We start from the raw sequence: 19,910 nt of genomic DNA, 5'->3' as shown, positions 1-19,910 counted from the left end.
TTAGACAGGGTAGATTCAGAAAGAATGTTCCCGATGGTGGGGGGAGTCCAGAACTAGGGGTCACAGTTTGAGGATAAGGGGTAAACCTTTTAGAACTGAGGTGAGGAGAAATTTCTTCACCCAGAGTGGTGAGTGTGGGGAATTCACTCCCACAGAATGTAGTTGAGGCCAAAATGTTGTCTGATTTCAAGAAGAAATTGGATATGGCTCTTGGGGCTAATGGGATCAACGGATATGAGGGGAAGGGGGAGATCAGGATACTGAATTCAATGATCAGCCATGATCAAAATGAATGGCAGAGCAGGCTTGAAGGGCCGAATGGCCTCCTCCTGCTTCTAGGTTCTATGGATTGGATGAAAAGTATTGCTTCTTGTGCGCTATACAGACAAAGCATACCGTTCAGAGAGTACAGAGGGGAGAAGGAAAGGAGGGAGTGCAGAATGCAGTGTTACAGTCATAGCTAGGGTGTAGAGAAAGATCAACTTAATGCAAGATAGGTCCATTCAAAAGTCTGACGGCAGCAGGGAAGAAGCTGTTCTTGAGTCGGTTGGTATGTGACCTCAGGACTTTTGTATGTTTTTCCCGATGGAAGAAGGTGGAAGAGAGAATGTCCGGGGTGCGCCCACAGGCTGGAGTTGGAGGAGCGTGGAGATCTTGGGGGGGGATTGTGGGACTGCAGGGGAGTAGAGGGATAGGGTGAGGGTTTGGAGGGATTTGAACAAGAGGGATGAGAATGATAGACATTGGTGTTGCCAGTGAACCCGGGGTAGATCCTGTCTTGTACTGAGTTGGCGAGGCAGCTGCGGAGAATGTTCCAACGGCCCCTTGCCACAGAGGGCAGGAAACAGCCAAGGTTCACACTCCTGATTGCTGTCTGGTAAGTCATGTTGGAAAATGAGATTACGTGCGAATGAATAAATAAGAAGGTGAACAGCCCAGCTCCATTCAGAGACCAACTTCACACATAATTGCCTCCTTCTGTGCTGTTTGATTGGACTGTGTGATGTAAATTGCTTTGCAGTCCTGCTTTCAACACGTGGGGCATTAGAGTTTAAAATTGAGATTTAATTGTAAAATCAAGATATCAGGGCGCTGAAGACTGGCTCAATTCTGGTTTCTTTTTCCTTTGATTAGGTGCTTCTGAACCTAAATTGATTTCTTAATAAAGGTTGTTCTGCTTTAAGACCATAATGAAAACTTCTAAAAGATCATTGGAACACGGGAGTGTTTCATTAAGAGAGCACTTGTTAAGCAGCTTCAAGCACACGGCATGGTGGCACAGTGGTTAGCACTGCTGCCTCACAGCTCCAGGGACCCGGATTCGATTCCCAGCTCGGGTCACTGTCTGTGCAGAGTTTGCACGTTCTCCCTGTGTTTCCTCCGGGTGCTGCGGTTTCCTCCCACAGTCCAAAGATGTGGGCGCAGGTTATGTGGATTGGCCGTGCCAAATTGCCCCTTAGTGTCAGGAGGACTAGCTAGGATAAATGCACAGGGTTTTGGCAGATCCAATGGGATGAAGCAGCAGTATAATATGAAGGGTACCATTCTTAGCAGTGTAGAGGATCAGAAGGACCTTGGGGTCCGGGTCCATAGGACTCTTAAATCGGCCTCGCAGGTGGAGGATGCGGTCAAGAAGGCGTACGGCGTACTGGCCTTCATTAATCGAGGGATTGAGTTTAGGAGTCGGGAGATAATGCTGCAGCTTTATAGGACCCTGGTTAGACCCCACTTGGAGTACTGCGCGCAGTTCTGGTCACCTCATTACAGGAAAGATGTTGAAGCCATTGAAAGGGTGCAGAGGAGATTTACAAGGATGTTGCCTGGATTGGGGGGCATGCCTTATGAGGATAGGTTGAGGGAGCTTGGTCTCTTCTCCCTGGAGAGACGAAGGATGAGAGGTGACCTGATAGAGGTTTACAAGATGTTGAGAGGTCTGGATAGGGTAGACTCTCAGAGGCTATTTCCAAGGGCTGAAATGGTTGCTACGAGAGGACACAGGTTTAAGGTGCTGGGGGGTAGGTACAGAGGAGATGTCAGGGGTAAGTTTTTCACTCAGAGGGTGGTGGGTGAGTGGAATCGGCTGACGTCGGTGGTGGTGGAGGCAAACTCGTTGGGGTCTTTTAAGAGACTTCTGGATGAGTACATGGGATTTAATGGGATTGAGGGCTATAGATAGGCCTAGAGGTGGGGATGTGATCGGCGCAACTTGTGGGCCGAAGGGCCTGTTTGTGCTGTGGCTTTCTATGTTCTATGTTCTATGTTACAGGGATAGGGCTTGGGTGGGATTGTGGTAGGTGCTGACTCGATAGGCCGAACGGCCTCCTTTTGCACTGTAGGATTCTTTGATTCTATAAGTGCTTACCAACCTCAGAAGCCAATGCTTCATTCGCCACTGATAGTGGCACATCATCCGTATATTTTTCCGTCTTTTTTTGGAACAGGTGAATTAGAGTTAGGAGTAGGCCATTCAGCCCCTCAAGCCTGCTCTGCTATTCAGTAAGGATTTGAGTATAGGAGTAACGGTGTCTTGGTGAGGCCACACCAAGGACTGTATTGTCCTTGGTTGTCTCTGTATTGTCAGACTGTATTGTGTGCAGTTTTGGTCTTCTAGTTTGAGGAAGGACATTCTTCCTATTGCGGATGTCCAGCGAAGGTTCACCAGACTGATTCTCGGAATGGCAGGACTGACATATGAAGAGAGACTGGATTGACTGGGCTTGCACTCACTGGAATTGAGAAGAATGAGAGGGGATCTCACAGAAACATGTAAAATCCTGATGGGACTGGACATGCTTGATGCAGGAAGAATGTTCCCAATGTTGGGGAAGTCCACAACTAGGGGTCACAGTCTAAGAATAAGGGATAAGCCATTCAGAACTGAGATGAGGAAGAGCCTCTCCACTCAGAGAGTTATGAACCTGTGGAATTCTCTACCACAGAAAGTTGTTGGGGCCAGTTCGTTAGATATGTTGAAGAGGGAGCTGGACGTGGCCCTTGTGGCTAGAGGGACCAAGGGATTTGGAGAGAAAGAGGGAGTGGGATACTGAAAGTGCATGAGCAACCATGATCGTATTGAATGGCTCGAAGGGCTGAATGGCCTACTCCTGCACCTATTTTCCAAGCTTCTATGTAAGATCCTGGCTGATTGTTTACCGCAAGTTGCCATCTTCCTTGTGCTATCCCCACACCCCGTAGTGTCGAAGACTGAAGGTTGATAGAATCGTAGAATCCCGACAGTGCAGAGTGTGCAGAGCTGAGCCTTCACGTACAGCAGAAAGAGGCCATTTGGCCCATCGAACATGCACTGACCACAATCCCACCCAGGCCCTATCTCTGTAACTCCACGCATTTACTCTGCTAGTCCCCCTGACACTAGCAGGGCCAATCAGCCTAACCCGCACATCTTTGGACAGCTTTGGTTGGTAGATATTTTTGAAGGTAGCCAATTATTGAGAGCATCTACCCCTCTCTGAGGTGGGATGTTGTAAAGGGTTTGCGGCCCTCTTAACCTAGTTGAGATCCAAAGGCAGGATTTTCAACCCCCACCCCCCACTCACCCATCTCCCCATTCTGGCAGCAAAGGCAGCTCATCATCGGCTGCCAGCGGCATCTCCTGGTCCTGCCGATGTCTAAGGTGTCATGCGTTGCTCGTCTGTCCTGCTGCCCGCCGGGAGGAAGGGCTGGAAAATCCCGGCCAGAGGATTGCCATGGATGTGGCCACCCAAGGTGAAACATGACTGCACTGTTGCGTGAGTCGTAAGCCATTGTGTGAATCAACAAAGACACGGTGGCATAGTGGCAATGTCATTGAGTAGGTAATCCAGAGCCTGGAGACATGGGGTTCAAATCCCATCGTGGAAGCTGGTGAAATTTAAATTTAAATCGCCAGTGCCCTGCAAGGAAGGAAATCTGCCGTCTGGCCAATCTGGCGGTTAGCACTGCTGCCTCTCGGTGCCAGGGACCCAGATTCAATTACTCCCCCGGGTGACTTTGCGGAGTCTGCACGTTCTCCCCGTGTCTGCGTGGGTTTCCCCCGGGTGCTCCGGTTTCCTCCCACGCTCCAAGATGTGCAATTAGGCATTTGGCTGTGCTGCAGTGCCCTTTGGTGTCCAAAGACGTGCAGGTTGGGTGGATCGGCCAGTGTAATGTTTAACCCGCGTTGTGAGGGTGGAGGGTTTGGAAACAGAAAGCAAGTTCAGCAATGTCGAATTATCGGTGAGGTAGGATTGGGTTGTGGGACACAAAGTTCCTTGATTGGAAGAAGGAATGGGAGAGAGGATAAAATTCCCAGGTGTCTGTGTTTTATGGAAAGCTGTCACCAGAAATTGAAGAGAATTTCAGGTTCATTAGCCCAGCTGAGCTGCCAGTTTGTGACGGTTTTAATTTTTGCTCAGGTGTTTCTCTATTCTCACCAGCCTCCGCGTGCAAAGCAGAATCCTCCGCCATTTTCGCCAACTCCAGCGTGATGCCACTGCCAAACACATCTTCCCCTCACTCCCTCTGTCAGCATTCCGCAGAGACCGTTCCCTCCAGGATAACCTAGCCCACTCCTCCACTATACCCAACACCTCTCCTGTCACCCATGGCACCTTCCCAAGCAATCGCAGAAGGTGTAACACCTGTCCCTTTACCTCTTCTATGCTCACCATCCAAGGCCCAAAACACTCATTCCAGGTTAAGCAGCGTTTCACTTGTACCCCTTTCAATTTGCTCTATTGCATTCACTGCTCCCAATGTGGTCTCCTCTATATCGCAGAGACCAAGCGTAGACTGGGTGATCGTTTTGCTGAGCACCTTCGGTCCGTGCGCAATCAGCACTCTGACCTTCCGGTTGCTGCCGCTTTAACACACGATCCTGCTCCCATGTCCACCTGTCTGTCCTTGGGCTGCTGCAATGTTCCAGTGAAGCTCAACGCAAACTGGAGGAACAGCATCTCATCTTCCGGCTGGGCACTTTACAGCCTTCCGGTCTCAACATCGAATTCAACAACTTCAGATGATTGTCTCTGCCCCACCTCCACCCCTTTGTTTTCATTCTATTTTATTTTTTACTGTTCTCTACCTTTTATTTCTTTATGGTCTTTCTTCATTTTTCTCCCCTCCCCACTCTTCCCCCCCTATTTTGTCCCCCCTTTCTTTACCTTTTCTCCCCCTTTGCTTCCCCTCCCCCCTTTTCTCAATTTTTCTTCTCTCCCCCCCTCTCCCCACATCTTCATCTGTCACAGTTTACCCTCTGATTTCAGCTTCTCTGCCGTTTGGCCATTCACACCCTTTATTCTCTCTATGGGCTGCCATTAGCAGCCTTTCCCCTGGTTTCTGTGGCTATAACTCATCTTTCATTCCCTCCCCCTGCAGTATAAATATCTCCCACTTTCTCTGCCTTTTAGCTTTGACAAAGGGTCACCTGGACTTGAAACGTCAGCTCTTTTCTCTCCGTACAGATGCTGCCAGACCTGCTGAGATTTTCCAGTGTTTTCTCTTTTGGTTTCCCTGTTGGCTCTGTTGTAGTTTGGATTGAGTTAATATCGAATGGTGAGGATTGTCTCCTTGAGATGAAACAGATTTTCCCAAATTATCCAGTGTGTGATACCGGAAAACAACTGATTTAACCCAGCGAAGCTAACTCTGGCACCCAGATTCTCACTGCTTCCTGTGTCGGGTCCAGCGATAGCTCCACGTTAGAATGAGCAATCTCCAATTCAGAATCATCTGCCTCAACACCTCCCGATCTCCGTAACCTTCTCCAGCTCCATTAACCTCCCGATCCCTGTAACCTTCTCCAGTCCCATAATCCTCCCGCTTGCTGTAACCTTCTCCAGTCCCATAACCCTCCCGAACTCTGTAACCTTCTTCACCCCCATAACCTTCCCAATCTCTGTAACCTTCTCCAGCCCCATAACTTCCCGATCTCTGTAACCTTCTCCAGATCCAAAACCCTTGCGATCTCTGTTACCTTCTCCAGCCCCATAACCTTCCCGATCTCTGCAACCTTCTCCAGGCCTATAACCCTCCTGATCTCTGTAACCTTCTCCAGCCCCATAACCCTCCCGATCTTTGTAACCTTCTCCAGACCCATAACCCTCCCAATCTCTGTAACCTTCTCCAGCCCCATGACCCTCCTGATCTCTGTAATCTTCTCCAGTCCCATAATCCTCCCGCTTTCTGTAACCTTCTCCAGCCCCATAACCCTCCCGATCTCTGTAACCTTTTCCAGCCACATAACCCTCCCAATCTCTGTAACCTTCTCCAGCCCCATAACTTCCTGATCTCTGTAACCTTCTCCAGCTCCAAAACCCTCGCGATCTCTGTAACCTTCTCCAGACCCATAACTCTCCTGCTCTCTGTAACCTTCTCCAGGCCTATAACCCTCCCGATCACTGTAACCTTCTCCAGCCCCATAAACGTCCCGATCCCTATAACCTTCTCCAGTCCCATAATCCACCCGTTTGCTGTAACCTTCTCCAGTCCCATAACTCCCCCTGATCTCTGCAACCTTCTCCAGCCCCGCAATTTCCCGATCTCTGTAACCTTCTCCAGCTCTAAAAGCCTCCTGATCTCTGTAACCTACTCCAGCCCCATAACCTTCCCAATCTCTGTAACCTTCTCCAGCCCCATAACCCTCCCGATCTCTGTAACCTTCTCCAGCCCCACAACTTCCCGATCTCTGTAACCTTCTCCAGCCCCATAACTTCCAGATCTCTGTAACCTTCTCCAGATCCAAAACCCTCGTGATCTCTGTAACCTTCTCCAGCCCCATAACCTTCCCGATCTCTGTAACCTTCTCCAGCCCCATAACCTTCCTGATCTCTGTAACCTTCTCCAGGCCCATAACCCTCCCGATCGTTGTAACCTTCACCAGCTCCATAACCCTCCCGATCGTTGTAACCTTCTCCAGCTCCATAACCCTCCCGATCTTTGTAACCTTCTCCAGACCCATAACCCTCCCGATCTTTGTAACCTTCTCCAGCCCCATAACCCTCCCGATCTCTGTAACCTTCTCCAGCCCCATAACCCTCCCGATCTCTGTAACCTTCTCCAGCCCCATAACCCTCTGAGATCTCTGCACTGCTGCAGTTCTGGCCTCTTAAGCAGGCTCGATTCCCATCACCCCATCATTAGCAGCCCTGCCTTTAGCTCCCTCCCCAAGAGCATGACTGTCTCCCCCTTTCCCCCTCTCGGGAACCTACCTCTTTGGCCCAGCTTTTGGGCAACCTGTCCGAATATCTCCTCAGCTGGCTCGCTGTTAAGTTCTGGTTGATAACAGCAGTCGCCCTGAAGCGGCGCGGGACGTGAGGTGCCATAAACGGGCAAGTTGTCATTGTCCTAGGCTTGTAGAGTGATGGCTTTATGTCCTGAATGTTGACATGTCTCTGGGCATCGCTGTCAGCTTGCTGTGTAGAGCGGTGCCTTCGCGTACTGCAAATGCCAAGATATGCCCTCCTGGCACGAGGCTTCACTCGTCAGCCAGCCTGGTGTGTTTATTATCACAGAGAGCCAGTTGATTTCCTAATTGGTCTGAGCAAAGAGTTGATTTGAATTTGTAATGAAACCGGACGACATCTTCATTAGAAATGTATCATTTGGGGCGGCTGGGAAGAGTGAACAGCAAGTCGCCAGCCTCCCAGCCAGATGGCGGTGAGTTAGTGCCCCAGGACTGCCTGTCACTCCAACCCTCTCTCTCACTGTTAAAGGGAAGCACGCACGCTGTAGTGTTCCTGGGCTGGTTGTGAGGTGGAATGCCGTGTGGCGGGCGCAGAGGGGCGGGGAGGGGTGGGTTGTGGGCGATGTGTTTGGCAGGCATGTCTGCTAGTTACCGTATCAGTGAGATGAGATGGATTTAACCCAACCAACGGACCACATTTTAAAGTTTATTTATTAAAGTTTATTTATTACTTATTAGTCACAAGTAAGGCTTACATTAACACTGCAATGAAGTTACTGTGAAATTCCCCTAGTTGCCACGGTCCGGCGCCTGTTCGGGTCAGTGCACCCTAACCAGCACGTCTTTCAGACTGTTGGAGGAAATCGGAGCACCGGGAGGAAACCCATGCAGACACGGGGAGAATGTGCAAACTCCACCCAGACAGTGACCCGAGCTGGGAATCGAACCCGGGTCCCTGGCGCTGTGAGGCAGCAGTGCCAACCACTGTGCCGCTGTGGCGCCATTTCCTCGCGTGCGCAGGATCACAGAATCTTAACTGTGCAGAAGAAGGCCATTCGGCCCATCGCGCCTGCACTGCCTCTCTGAAAGAGCATTCTACCCGGTCCCATAACCTTGCACATTACTACAGATGACACAAATACAGGCCATTCGGCCCAGCCACTCTGTGCTAGTTGTTATGCTCCACTCAAGCCCCATCCCTCCCTTCATCTCACCCCATCAACCTATCGTTTGTGGGGCAACAGTGAAGGGGAGGGGGGGGTGCAGCGGTAATGTCACTGGGCTAGTAATCCAGAGGCCTGGGCTAATGCAGTAGGGACCCTTGTTCAAATCCCACCATGGCAGCTGGTGGAATTTAAATTCAGCTAATAAATCTGGAATATAAAGCCATTTACAGTAATGGTGACCATGAAACTGTCATCGATTGTTGTAAAGACCCATCTGGTTCACTAATGTCCTTTAAGAAACATAGAAACTAGAAGCAGGAGGAGGCCATTCGGCCCTTCGAGCCTGCTCTGCCAGTCATCTTGATCATGGCTGATCATCAAATTCAACACCCTGATTCCCGTACGGACTGAGTTATCCATGAAGGCCTCTCCTTCTCAACCTTGCCCCTCCCCGGAGCTGTGGTGAGCTACCAGTCTGCTGCACCTCATCCTCAGAGAGAGGATCAGCCTATGGTCATCTGGGACTGTGGTGACGTTACCTTGCGCGTCAATCCGGCCAGATCTCAGTCTTCTCCTTTCCAGAGAAAGCCAGCCCCGGTCTGTCCAACCTTCCCGTGGCTACTGCTCTTTACCATTCCTTCCCAGCCAATCACCCCACACCCCTCACCATCAAACTGTCAAATAATAGGCGGCCTGAACCAGAGGCTAAAGGATAACACTGGCTATCGGACAAAAGGATGTAGCCTTTCAAAGCAATCGCAGGGGGTGACCCGGAGCCTATTCCTGTTTAAACTTCCCAATGATGTGGGTTAGTGCGGAGGGAACTATAAAAGGCACGGGGGAAAGGCAGGGGAATGGCAGTAAGTCAGGACACTCATTTGGAGAGCTGGTGCAGACACGATGGGCCAAACAGCCTCCTTCTGCGCCCTAACAATTCTGTGATTAAGATAAAAGTAAAGTTTTTGGGTGGCATGGAGGCACAGTGGTTAGCACTGCTGCCTCACAGCGCCAGGGACCTGGGCTCAATTCTGGCCTCGGGTCACTGTCTGTGCGGAGTCTGCACATTCTTCCCGTGTCTGCGTGGGTTTTCTCCGGGTGCTCCGGTTTCCTCCCACAGTCCAAAGATGTGGGGTTAGGTTGATTGGCCGTGCTAAATAGACCCTAATGTCAGGGGATTAGCAGGGTAAATATGTAGGGTTATGGGGATAGGGCCTGGGTGGGATTGGGTCGATGCAGACTCGATGGGCCGAATGGCCTCCTTCTATAGGGATTCTATGATTCTCAGTTAAAGTAAATATATTTTTGTCACGAGTAGGCTTACATTAACACTGCAATGAAGTTACTGTGAAAATCCCCTAGTCGCCACACTCCTGTTCGGGTACATTGAGGGAGAATTTAGCACGGCCAGTGCACCTAACCAGCACGTCTTTCAGACTGTGGGAGGAAACCAGAGCACCTGGAGGAAACCCACGCAGACACGGGGAGAATGTGCAGACTCCACACAGACAGTGACCCAAGGCGGGAATCGAACCCAGGTCCACGGCGCTGTGAGGCAGCAGCGCTAACCACTGTGCCAGATACTCCTTTGAGTGGGGGGAAGCTGTTTGCCTCTGGTCAGACTCCCAATAAAGATCAGGGTGACATCCTCTCCATGCGATGATGAGATATAGGAGCAGGAGTAGGCCGCTCGGCCCTTCGAGTCTGTTCCATCATGCACTAAGACCATGGCTGATCTGGTTGTTGCACTAACTCCACTTTGCAGCCCTGACTCCCTGGTCGATCAGAAATCTGTTTAACTCCGTGTTCTCTGGGGAAGAGAATTCCACAGACTAACCAGAGAGAGAAAACCTGCCACATCTCCACTTGAAAGGGAGAGCACTTAGTTTGAAACTGTGCCCCTTTGATCTAGATTCTCCCCCCAGGAGAAACACCCTCCCAGCATCCACCTTCCTTAGTGCCCTCAGTATTTTATATGTTTAAACTAGATTCCAGGCCTGCAGCAGAGAAGCTACGAGCAGGAGTAGGCCATTCGGCCCTTCGAGCCTGCTGCAGCATTCAATACAATCATGGCTGACCTTTGATCTCAATGCCACCTCCCCACATTCGCCCTCTGAGACTGTCTGCCCTCCTTCAATTCTGGCCCCTTGCGCCTCCGTGACTTTAATCGTTCCATCAGTGGAGGCCGTGCCTTCAGCCCTGCATTCTACCTCTCTGAGCTCCCCACTCTCAGACGCTGCTTAAACCAGACCTCTGTGACCGGCTGTAATACTGCTTTGTGTTGCGAAGTGTCACCACATTTTGTTTGCCAACACTGTGCAGTGTCTTGGGCTGGCTGTGCCAGTGAAGCCCACATCGTTTGAATGGACCTTTGTACAGAATGACCTCAAATGGCGATATGTAAATGCAAGTGGGTGATGATGGCCCAGTGATATTATCACTGAACTATTAATCCAGAAACCCAGCTAATGTTCTGGGGACCCGGATTCAAATCCTGCCACAGCAGACGGTGGAATTTGAACTCAGTAAAACATATGTGGAATTAAGAATCTGCTATGAGATCATTGTTTAAGTTTATTGGTCACAAGTAAGGCCTACATTAACACTGCAGTGAAGTTACTGTGAAATTCCCCTCGTCGCCACACTCCGGCGCCTGTTCGGGTCAATGCTCCCTAACCAGCACGTCTTTCAGAATGTGGGAGGAAACCGGAGCACCCGGAGGAAACCCACGCAGACACGGGGAGAACGTGCAAACTCAACACAGACGGTGACCCGAGCCGGGAATCGAACCTGGGTCTCTGGCACTGGGAAGCAGCAGTGCTAATCACTGCGCCACTCCATTGTTGATTGTCAGAAAAAAACCCCATCTGGTTCACTAATGTCCTTTAGGGAAGGAAATCTGCCGTCCTTACCCGGTCTGGCCTACATGTGACTCCAGAGCCACAGCAATGTGGTTGACTCTCAACTGCCCTTCAAGGGGCAACTAGGGATGGGCAATAAATGCTGGCCCAGCCAGTGACGCCCGTGTCCCACGAATAAATAAAAACATTTTCTATTAAAGTTGTGGTCCTGGCATGCTGTGCCCTGTGCCCTCCTCACTTTGAAATGAGAAGCTGATGTCCTGTTTGAGAGGGAAGGCTTGTCCGCAACTGGAGTGGTGGGGGTGGCGGGGGGGGGGGAGTTGGCGGTGGGAGTGTACTCCTTGAGGAGGGACTGTGTTTGTGTCCTGTCTGGAATAAGCACCAGCGCTCGGGGAGTTTTACGAAGGGTGGGGGAGCAGTAGAAGTGTAATGTTTAATTTCAGATTCCGCCTGAGTTGCCAAGTCGGGTTCCTGGTGATAGGTTTGCCGGCGAGCTGATAAACTGGTTGTGTGAGTGTGACAGAAAGCCCCCTGTAATACGCAGAGAGGTTTCTGGCACTGGGACACAGTTTATGTTTGCTCAGGTGCCAAGCTTTAAATATCTTCCTGTCTGACTTTCCTCATGAGTGTGTGTGGAATATATTGGATTCTACCAAATGGAGGCTGCTTTGTAGGGTTAGCTGGGTAAGGTCCAGGTTGTAGTGTTTGACTGCAAACGCGCCAGTGTGAGACATTACATTGCAAGCGATTTTGAGGTGGAGGAATCAGATTGCCCAGAATATTAACGAGCTTTTCCCTTTGCCTTGCTTCAGGAAGTGTAGCCCTGTAATACAGAAAGAAAACCTTTCTTGGCCTCTGACACATTGAAATGAAATGAGATTCCAAGTCAGTCTGCATCCGTTACGGGAAACGATTCTGACACTGAGGACACACTCACATTCTCGTACATGCACACGCACGCACACACACACACACTCGTACACACACACACTCTTGTACACTCACGCACACACACGCACACTCACACTCTCACACTCTCGTACACTCATGCGCACACACTCAGGCTCACACACACACTCACTCACACACACACTCACGCACACGCGCACAGAAATTCGCGCTCGCGCTGGAGAGTGGCGACTGGGGGATTTTCACAGTAACTTCATTGCAGTGTGAATGTAAGCCTACTTGTGACACTGATAAATAAATAATAAAGCTTCGATTGAACCTGCTTCCACCACAGTCTCAGGCAGAGCATTCCAGACCCCCAAACACTCGCTGTGTTTCCTCATGTCATTCTAACCTATTTTAATAATTACTTTAAATCTGGGCCCTCCAGATTCCCCTCCAATGAAACTGGACAGTACAGTAGTGCAGGAGGACGTTATTGGATCAGTAATCCAGAGAATCTACTTTCAAATAGTACCGCAGCATTTTGCTTTAAGTTTGGAAATAACACAACTGGAAATAAAGGCTTTTTTATCTTGGTTCTTGTGGGTGTCGCTGACCAGGCCCAGTATTTATTGCCTGTCTCTGATTGCCCCTTGAGAAGGCGGTGGTGAGCTGCCTTCCTGAGCCGCTGCAGTCCCTGTGGTCTTCTGTATAACGGTTTCACATACATCTGAGTGTCTCGTTCGACCATTTCAGAGGCCAGTTAAGAGTCAACCACATTACTGTGGGTCTGGAGTCACATGTAGGCCAGACCAGGTAAAGACGGCAGAATTTCCTTCCCTGAAAGACATTGGGGCAGCACAGTGGTGGGGTGGCACAGTGGTTAGCACTGCTGCCTCACAGCGCCAGGGACCCGGGTTCAATTCCGGCCTCGGGTCACTGTCTGTGTGGCATTTGCACGTTCTCCCCGTGTCTGCGTGGGTTTTCTCCGGGTGCTCCAGTTTCCTCCCACAGTCCAAAGATGTGTGGGTTTGGAGCATTGGCCATGCTAAATTCTCCCTCAGTGTACCCGAACAGGCGCCGGAGTGTGGAGACTGGGGGATTTTCACAGTAACTTCATCGCAGTGTTAATGTAAGCCCACTTGTGACTAATAAATAAACTTTAACTTTAGTGCTCCAGATGGGTTTTTATAATAATTCAGTAGTTTAAAGTTATTGTTAATGAAAATTGTTAATTAGAAAGGATATTGTTAAACTAGAAAGAGTGCAAAAAAGTTTTACTAGGATGCTACTGGGACTTGATGGATTGAGTTATAAGGAGAGGCTGGATAGACTGGGACTTTTTTCTCTGGAGTGTAGAAGGCTGAGGGGTGATCTTAAAGAGGTCTATAAAATAATGAGGGGCACAGATCAGCTAGATAGTCAATATCTTTTCCCAAAGGTAGGGGAGTCTAAAACTAGAGGGCATAGGTTTAAGGTGAGAGGGGAGAGATACAAAAGTGTCCAGAGTGGCATTTTTTCACGCAGAGGGTGGTGAGTGTCTGGAACGAGCTGCCAGAGGCAGTAGTAGGGGTGGGTACAATTTTGCCTTTTAAAAAGCATTTAGACAGTTACATGGGTAAGATGGGTATAGAGGGATATGGGCCAAATGCGGACAATTAGGACTAGCTTAGTGGTAAAACTGGGCAGCGTGGACAAGTTGTGCCAAAGGGTCTGTTTCCATGCTGTAAACCTCTATGACTCCATGAGAAAAGCATTTTATTTCAGATTTATTAATTATTAGTGAAAAACACTGTCAAAGTTTTTCATCTCATACTCATCAGGACAATTTGCAGGCATACCAAATGTAAAGGGAAACAACAATTTATACTTCATGAGAACAGATTGCTGATTGGTTGGCAAGTAGACTGGTAGAGGTGTTGCTATGGAGACTGCATCTGTTAACTGATGATTGGCAGAAAACTGTCAAGTTGATTTGCAATACGTACAGATGTTCTTTCTGTCTGCAAACACCAGGGCCCTGTGTATTAATATATGTAGCTTCCAGTACAGCAAATACACAATACTGCAAGTCCAACTGCCAATTGGTTGTCAGTGTAATTATTGGCACACTGAGGATTATTTAGAAAAGTTGTCCATTCGCGGAATCACATCTGTTGTTGGACTCTGTCTTTTGTCTCTCAGATGTTAGTCTGAAAAACCTTCTCCGAACCTCTTCGAACACATTTACAACCTTCCTCCAATAAGGGGACCAATACTGTACGCAACACTCCGGATGTGGTCTCACCAGTGCCCTGTAACACTGTGGCACTCCCTCGGTACCGCACTGGAGTGTCAGCCTTGGCTTTTGTCAAGCAATGTAGGAAACTAGTAACTCAGGAGCCAACTGAGCCAGAGCGGGGACTGCAAGACATCCTCCGGGTTTGATATTCAGAGCCTGCTTGGAAAATGGGCAAACGCCATGGTCCGTACTTACAAACAGGTTTCTCTCGAAGGCAACACTGTCCTTTAGCATGTAGAGTGAAGGCCATTCAGCCCAAGCAGCTCCATGCCAGCACCCCCCAGGTACACCCTCCCGACCCTTATTAGAACATAGAACATAGAAAAGCTACCGCACAAACAGGCCCTTCGGCCCACAAGTTGGGCCGAACATGTCCCTACCTACTAGGCTTACCTATAACTCTCTATCTTACTAACTCCCATGAACTTATCCAAAAGTCTCTTAAAAGACCCTATCGAATCCGCCTCCACCACCACTACCGGCAGCCGATTCCACGCAGCCATTGCACCCCTCCCCGACAACACGAAGAGCATTGGTTTGTATCTACAGATTTTCAATGAAATTATGAGGCGGCACGGTGGCGCAGTGGTTAGCACTGCTGCCTCACAGCGCCAGGGGCCTTGGGTCACTGTCTGTGTGGAGTTTGCACACTCTCCCCGTGTCTGCGTGGGTTTCCTCCGGGTGCTCCGGTTTCCTCCCACACTCAAAAGATGTGCGGGTTAGGTTGATTGGCCATGCTAAATTGCCCCCAGTGTCAGGGGGATTAGCAGGGTAACTACATGGGGTTACGGGGATAGGGCCTGGGTGGGGATTGTTGTCGGTGCAGGCTTGATGGGCCGAATGGCCTCCTTCTGCACTGTGGGGATTCTATGATTAGCATCTAGATCTTATTTCATTAAGAAAAATAACGATGTTTTGTCAATTCCCTTGCTGGGGGCAACTTGATCAGTTTGATATCTCTTGCTTTTCTTTCCACCCCCCCCCCCGTCTATCCTGCCGTCTGATCCAAGAAGAGGACATACCAATGCATCAAATGTCAGATGATCTTTCAGTGTGAATGGGACATCCAGGTTCACGTGGCCAATCATATGATAGGTAAGCTGATTTGTCCTAAGATTTTCTTTTGGCGCACACTCTTGTACATTGCAGTTCGAGTCAACAACATTCAGTTTTCTTTCGATTTATTCTCACTTATTTCATTTATTTTTCTGTTGCTGGCCAAGAGAGCAAAAGCCAGCGTGCTTCTTATATGAATGTTCCTGTAGACCTGTTGCTGCTTGGCTTATCGAGACCCCCGTTCCCCCCAGAATGTCCCCCCCTCTCTATCACCAGGCGTCTTTTCTGGGAAAACTAACAAGCTCGCTTGCGTTAAATGGACTGGCTTTTGACCAAGGTACAGAAAGCAGAGCAGGTAGATGTGTGTGTGCCACGGTCATTGTAAATTGAGGATCGTGTGGATTCCAATCCTCCCCCGCTCCCTCTCTCCCATTCATGACATCCTCCTGGGATGGGAGGTCTGTCATATGAGGAGACACTAAGTCGGTTCGGATTATATTCACTGGAGTTTAGAAGAGTGAGAGGGGATCTCATAGAAACTTATAAAATTCTAACAGGGTTAGACAGGGTAGATTCAGAATGAATGTTCCCAATGGTGGGGGAGTCCAGAACTAGGGGTCATAGTTTGAGGATAAGGGGTAAACCTTTTAGAACTGAGGTGAGGAGAAATTTCTTCACCCAGAGGGTGGTGAATGTGTGGAATTCACTACCACAGAAAGTAGGGCATTGAGGCCAAAACATTGTCTGATTTCAAGCAGAAATTAGATATCGCTCTTGGGGCTGAAGGGATCAAGGGATGTGGGGGGAAGGGGGGAATCAGGATATTGAATTCGATGATCAGCCATGATCAAAATGAATGGCAGAGCAGGCTCGAAGGGCCGAATGGCCTCCTCCTGCTTCTAGTTTCTATGACACCATCCCACTATGGCGCTGTTTCTCAAGCCCCCGTTACCCCGTGCGTGGATGAAAAGATTTCGACTGCCGAACCCTGGTCCACCAATCACAGCAGAACAAACACCCAGGCAGCGTCATGGCAAATGGTGTCTGTATTTATCGATTATCCAGTTCGAAGAGTCTGTCAACGTTCTCTGCCCCCTCCCGTTGATGAGCTGTGTTTTCTTCGGAAGGCTGAGATGTACTAACAGTGTACTGTAAATTTTTAACTCTTCCTCCCTTCCCCCACCCCTCGCAGCATGCACACGCACACACATACAAACAGACTCACTCTCACTCTCGCCAGTAGAGTGACTAACTCTCCAGTCTTACCGTGGACTCCCAGGAATTAAAGACATTCGGGACACATCCGGGAACAAAAGACGGGGGAGGAACATCATAGTTGCTGTCAATAAATTGTGGTCTTTAAGATTTGATTCAAAAGCCTCAGTGTATAATGAGTATTGGGAGTTGAGGTGACGGACGGTTATTATGTGACAGGGAGGAATCACTCCATCAGGTCATGTACAGCCCTGTTACTTTCCAGTTGGAAGTCTCACAACACCAGGTTAAAGTCCAACAGGTTTATTTGGTAGCAAATACCATAAGCTTTCAGAGCACAGCTCCTTCGTCAGATGGGGTGGATATCTGTTCTCCAACAGTGCACAGACACAGAAATCAAGTTACAGAATACTAATTAGAATGCAAATCTCTATAGCCAGCCAGGTGTTAAAGGTACAGACAAGGTACAGTTCCAGTTGGCCATGGGAGGATTGGCATGTCGGATGGTCAATGTCAGGAGTAGAAGGGAGGAGGGTCCGGCAGATTGACCAAGGCAGGAGATCATGGGCGGAATTCTCCAGCTGCGCTGGTCTAAAAGCCGGAAATTCCCACCCGACCATCAATGGGGTTTCACATTGTCCGCAACCCGCCCGCTAAAATTCCAGTGGCAGGTGGGATGGGGGGATTCCGGGACATGTGATGTGGCGTCCAACCAGAGCTGGCAGCCAGTGATCTAGTGATCCGGGAGTTCCCCGTCTTGGCTACGGTCCGTGTCTGATTGGGTAACTGCAGGATATTGCCACCCTGCACTCGACAGCGCAAATGGACTTTGCCAATCCGGAATGAGCACTGCCTGATTGGAGGTTGGAAGAGGATTTCACGGTAACTGTCAAATGGGGTAAAATACGTGAAAAGAAAAGTGTTTCAGGGCAAGCGGGGGGGGGAGGGGGGTAAGACTAATCGGGTAGCACAGGCAGGATGGGCCGAAAGGGCTCCTGTGCTGTATCGTTCTGTAAAGTGGTGTCTGAAATATCGACAGCAGTTGGGAGCAATGGACAGACACTGGGGAGAAGCTTTTCATAATGTACCTGGAATGGGTGATGTGCCGGTTTGTATATCATCAACTCTCCTTGCGCCGTGCTGCGGGAATGTGCTGACGTGTGCAGGGTCAGTATTGGAATATGTCACTGGTACGTAACAGACAAGGGTCGGCTTACTGCACACAGGGGACGTGATGGCCCAGTGGTGTTATCTATCGCTGGATTATTAATCCAGAAATTCGGCTAATGTTCTGGGGACCCGGGTTCGAATCCTGCCATGGCAGTTCATGGAATTTGAATTCAATAAAAAATATCTGGAATTAAGAATCTACTGATGACCATGAACCCATTGTCGATTGTCGGAAAAACCCATCTGGTTCACTAATGTCCTTTAGGGAAGGAAATCTGCCGTCCTTACCTGGTCTGGCCTACATGTGGCTCCAGAGCCACAACAATGTGATTGACTCTCAACTACCCTCCAAGGGCAACTAGGGATGGGCAATAAATGCTGACCAGCCAGCGACGCCCATGTCCCATGAACGAATTTTTTAAAAAAGTAAATGGCACAACCCATCGAGGCATTAACATACAGTGGGATTTAAGCGTACAGGTCCACAGTTCCCTGAAAGCGGCAACAAAGTTTAAAGTTTATTTATTAATCACAAGTGGGCTTACATTAAGACTGCAATGAAGTTACTGTGAAATTCCCCTCGTCGCCACATTCTGGCGCCTGTTCGGGTCAATGCACCCTAACCAGCACGTCTTTCAGAATCTGGGAGGAAACTGGAGCACCCGGAGGAAACCCATGCAGACACGGGGAGAATGTACAGACTCCACACAGACAATGACCCAACGCTGGGAATAGAATCCAGGTCCCTGGCGCTGTGAAGCAGCAGTGCTGACCACTGTGCTACCGTGCCGTCCCCCGTGCTACTGTGCCTTAAGGTGGTCAAGAAGGCGCTTGGCATTCTTGCCTTCATCAGTCGGGACGTAAGAGTTTAAAAATTGACAAGTCATGTTGCAGCTGTATAGAACTTCAGTTGGGCCACATTTGGAATACTGTGTACAGTTCTGGTCGCCACACTACCAGAAGGACGTGGAGGCTTTGGAGAGGGTACAGAAAAGATTTACCAGGATGTTGCCTGGTTTGGAGGGAATTAGTTATGAGGAGCGATCGGACAACTTGGTTTATTCTCACTGGAACGTCAGAGGTTGAGAGGCAACCTGATAGAAGTTTACAAAATTGTGAGAGGCATGGATAGAACAGATAGTCGGAGTCTTTTTCCCAGGGTAGAAATGTCAATTACTAGGGAGACGAAGGTTTAAAGTAAAAGGGGGAAAGTTTAAAGGAGATGTGAGAGGCAGGTTTTTTACACAGAGGGAGGTAAGTGCCTGGAATGCACTGCCAGAGGAGGCAGTAGAAGCAGATACAACAGCAATGTTTAAGAGGCATCTTGACAGATACATGAATAGGCTGGGAATAGAGGGATACGGACCGCATAGAGGCAAAAGGTCTTTAGAAAGGTGTCGGCACAGGCTTGGTGGGCCGAAGGGTCTGTTCCTCGGCTGTACTGTTCTTCAAGCTGAGAGGAGCGAAGTATAACTCAGACATCAGAGGGACGATTTTACACAGAGGGTGGTGGGGGCCTGGAATGCGCTGCCAAGTAGGGTGGTGGAGGCAGGCACGCTGACATCGTTTAAGACTTACCTGGATAGTCACATGAGTAGCCTGGGAATGGAGGGATACAAACGATTGGTCTAGTTGGACCAAGGAGCAGCACAGGCGTGGAGGGCCGAAGGGCCTGTTTCCTGTGCTGTACTGTTCTTTGTTCTTTGTTCTTTGTCGGTTTGCTCAGTTGGCTGGGTGGCTAGTTGAAAAGAATTGCAGGGGAAAGAGAATGGGGGTAGCTGGATAGCTCTTTCAAAGAGTTGGCACAAGTGAGCAGAATGAACTCCTTCTCTGCTTGGCTGCTTCGATGATTTTAACTCTTCCCCTTGCCTTGCTCCAGAGAAACTAAATAGACAAACCAGAAACTCATTACAAAACATAGATTATGTGCCAGGAGTCAGGTTGTTGTTTATTTGTCGACAGGATGTGTGCTGGGGCAGGATCTATTGCCCATCCCTAATTTCCCCTTGAGAAGGTGGTGGTGAGCCGCTGCCTTGAACCGCTGCAGTTTCCTGTGGTGTAGGTACACCCACAGTGCTGTTAGGGAGGGAGTTCCAGGATTTTGACCCAGC

At 49.4% G+C, this 19,910-nt stretch overlaps 1 protein-coding gene across 4 annotated transcripts in view; it reads left to right on the top strand.

Annotated features, from left to right (window-relative positions):
- znf521 (zinc finger protein 521) overlaps positions 1-19,910 on the top strand; it is a 474,497-nt gene that overhangs the window by 188,630 nt on the left and 265,957 nt on the right. For 2 of the 4 annotated variants that reach the window (XM_078215600.1, XM_078215602.1), the window contains exon 4: positions 15,372-15,453. In XM_078215600.1, coding sequence (XP_078071726.1) covers positions 15,372-15,453 — 82 coding nt within the window. Of the gene's footprint in view, positions 1-15,368; positions 15,454-19,910 lie in introns of all 4 variants that reach the window. The other 2 variants (XM_078215599.1, XM_078215601.1) reach the window with 1 other exon arrangement.

The sequence above is a fragment of the Mustelus asterias genome, chromosome 7 (genome assembly GCF_964213995.1).
Source record: "Mustelus asterias chromosome 7, sMusAst1.hap1.1, whole genome shotgun sequence".
In the NCBI taxonomy this organism is placed as follows: domain Eukaryota; kingdom Metazoa; phylum Chordata; class Chondrichthyes; order Carcharhiniformes; family Triakidae; genus Mustelus; species Mustelus asterias.
This window is presented reverse-complemented; position numbering and strand designations above follow the sequence as displayed.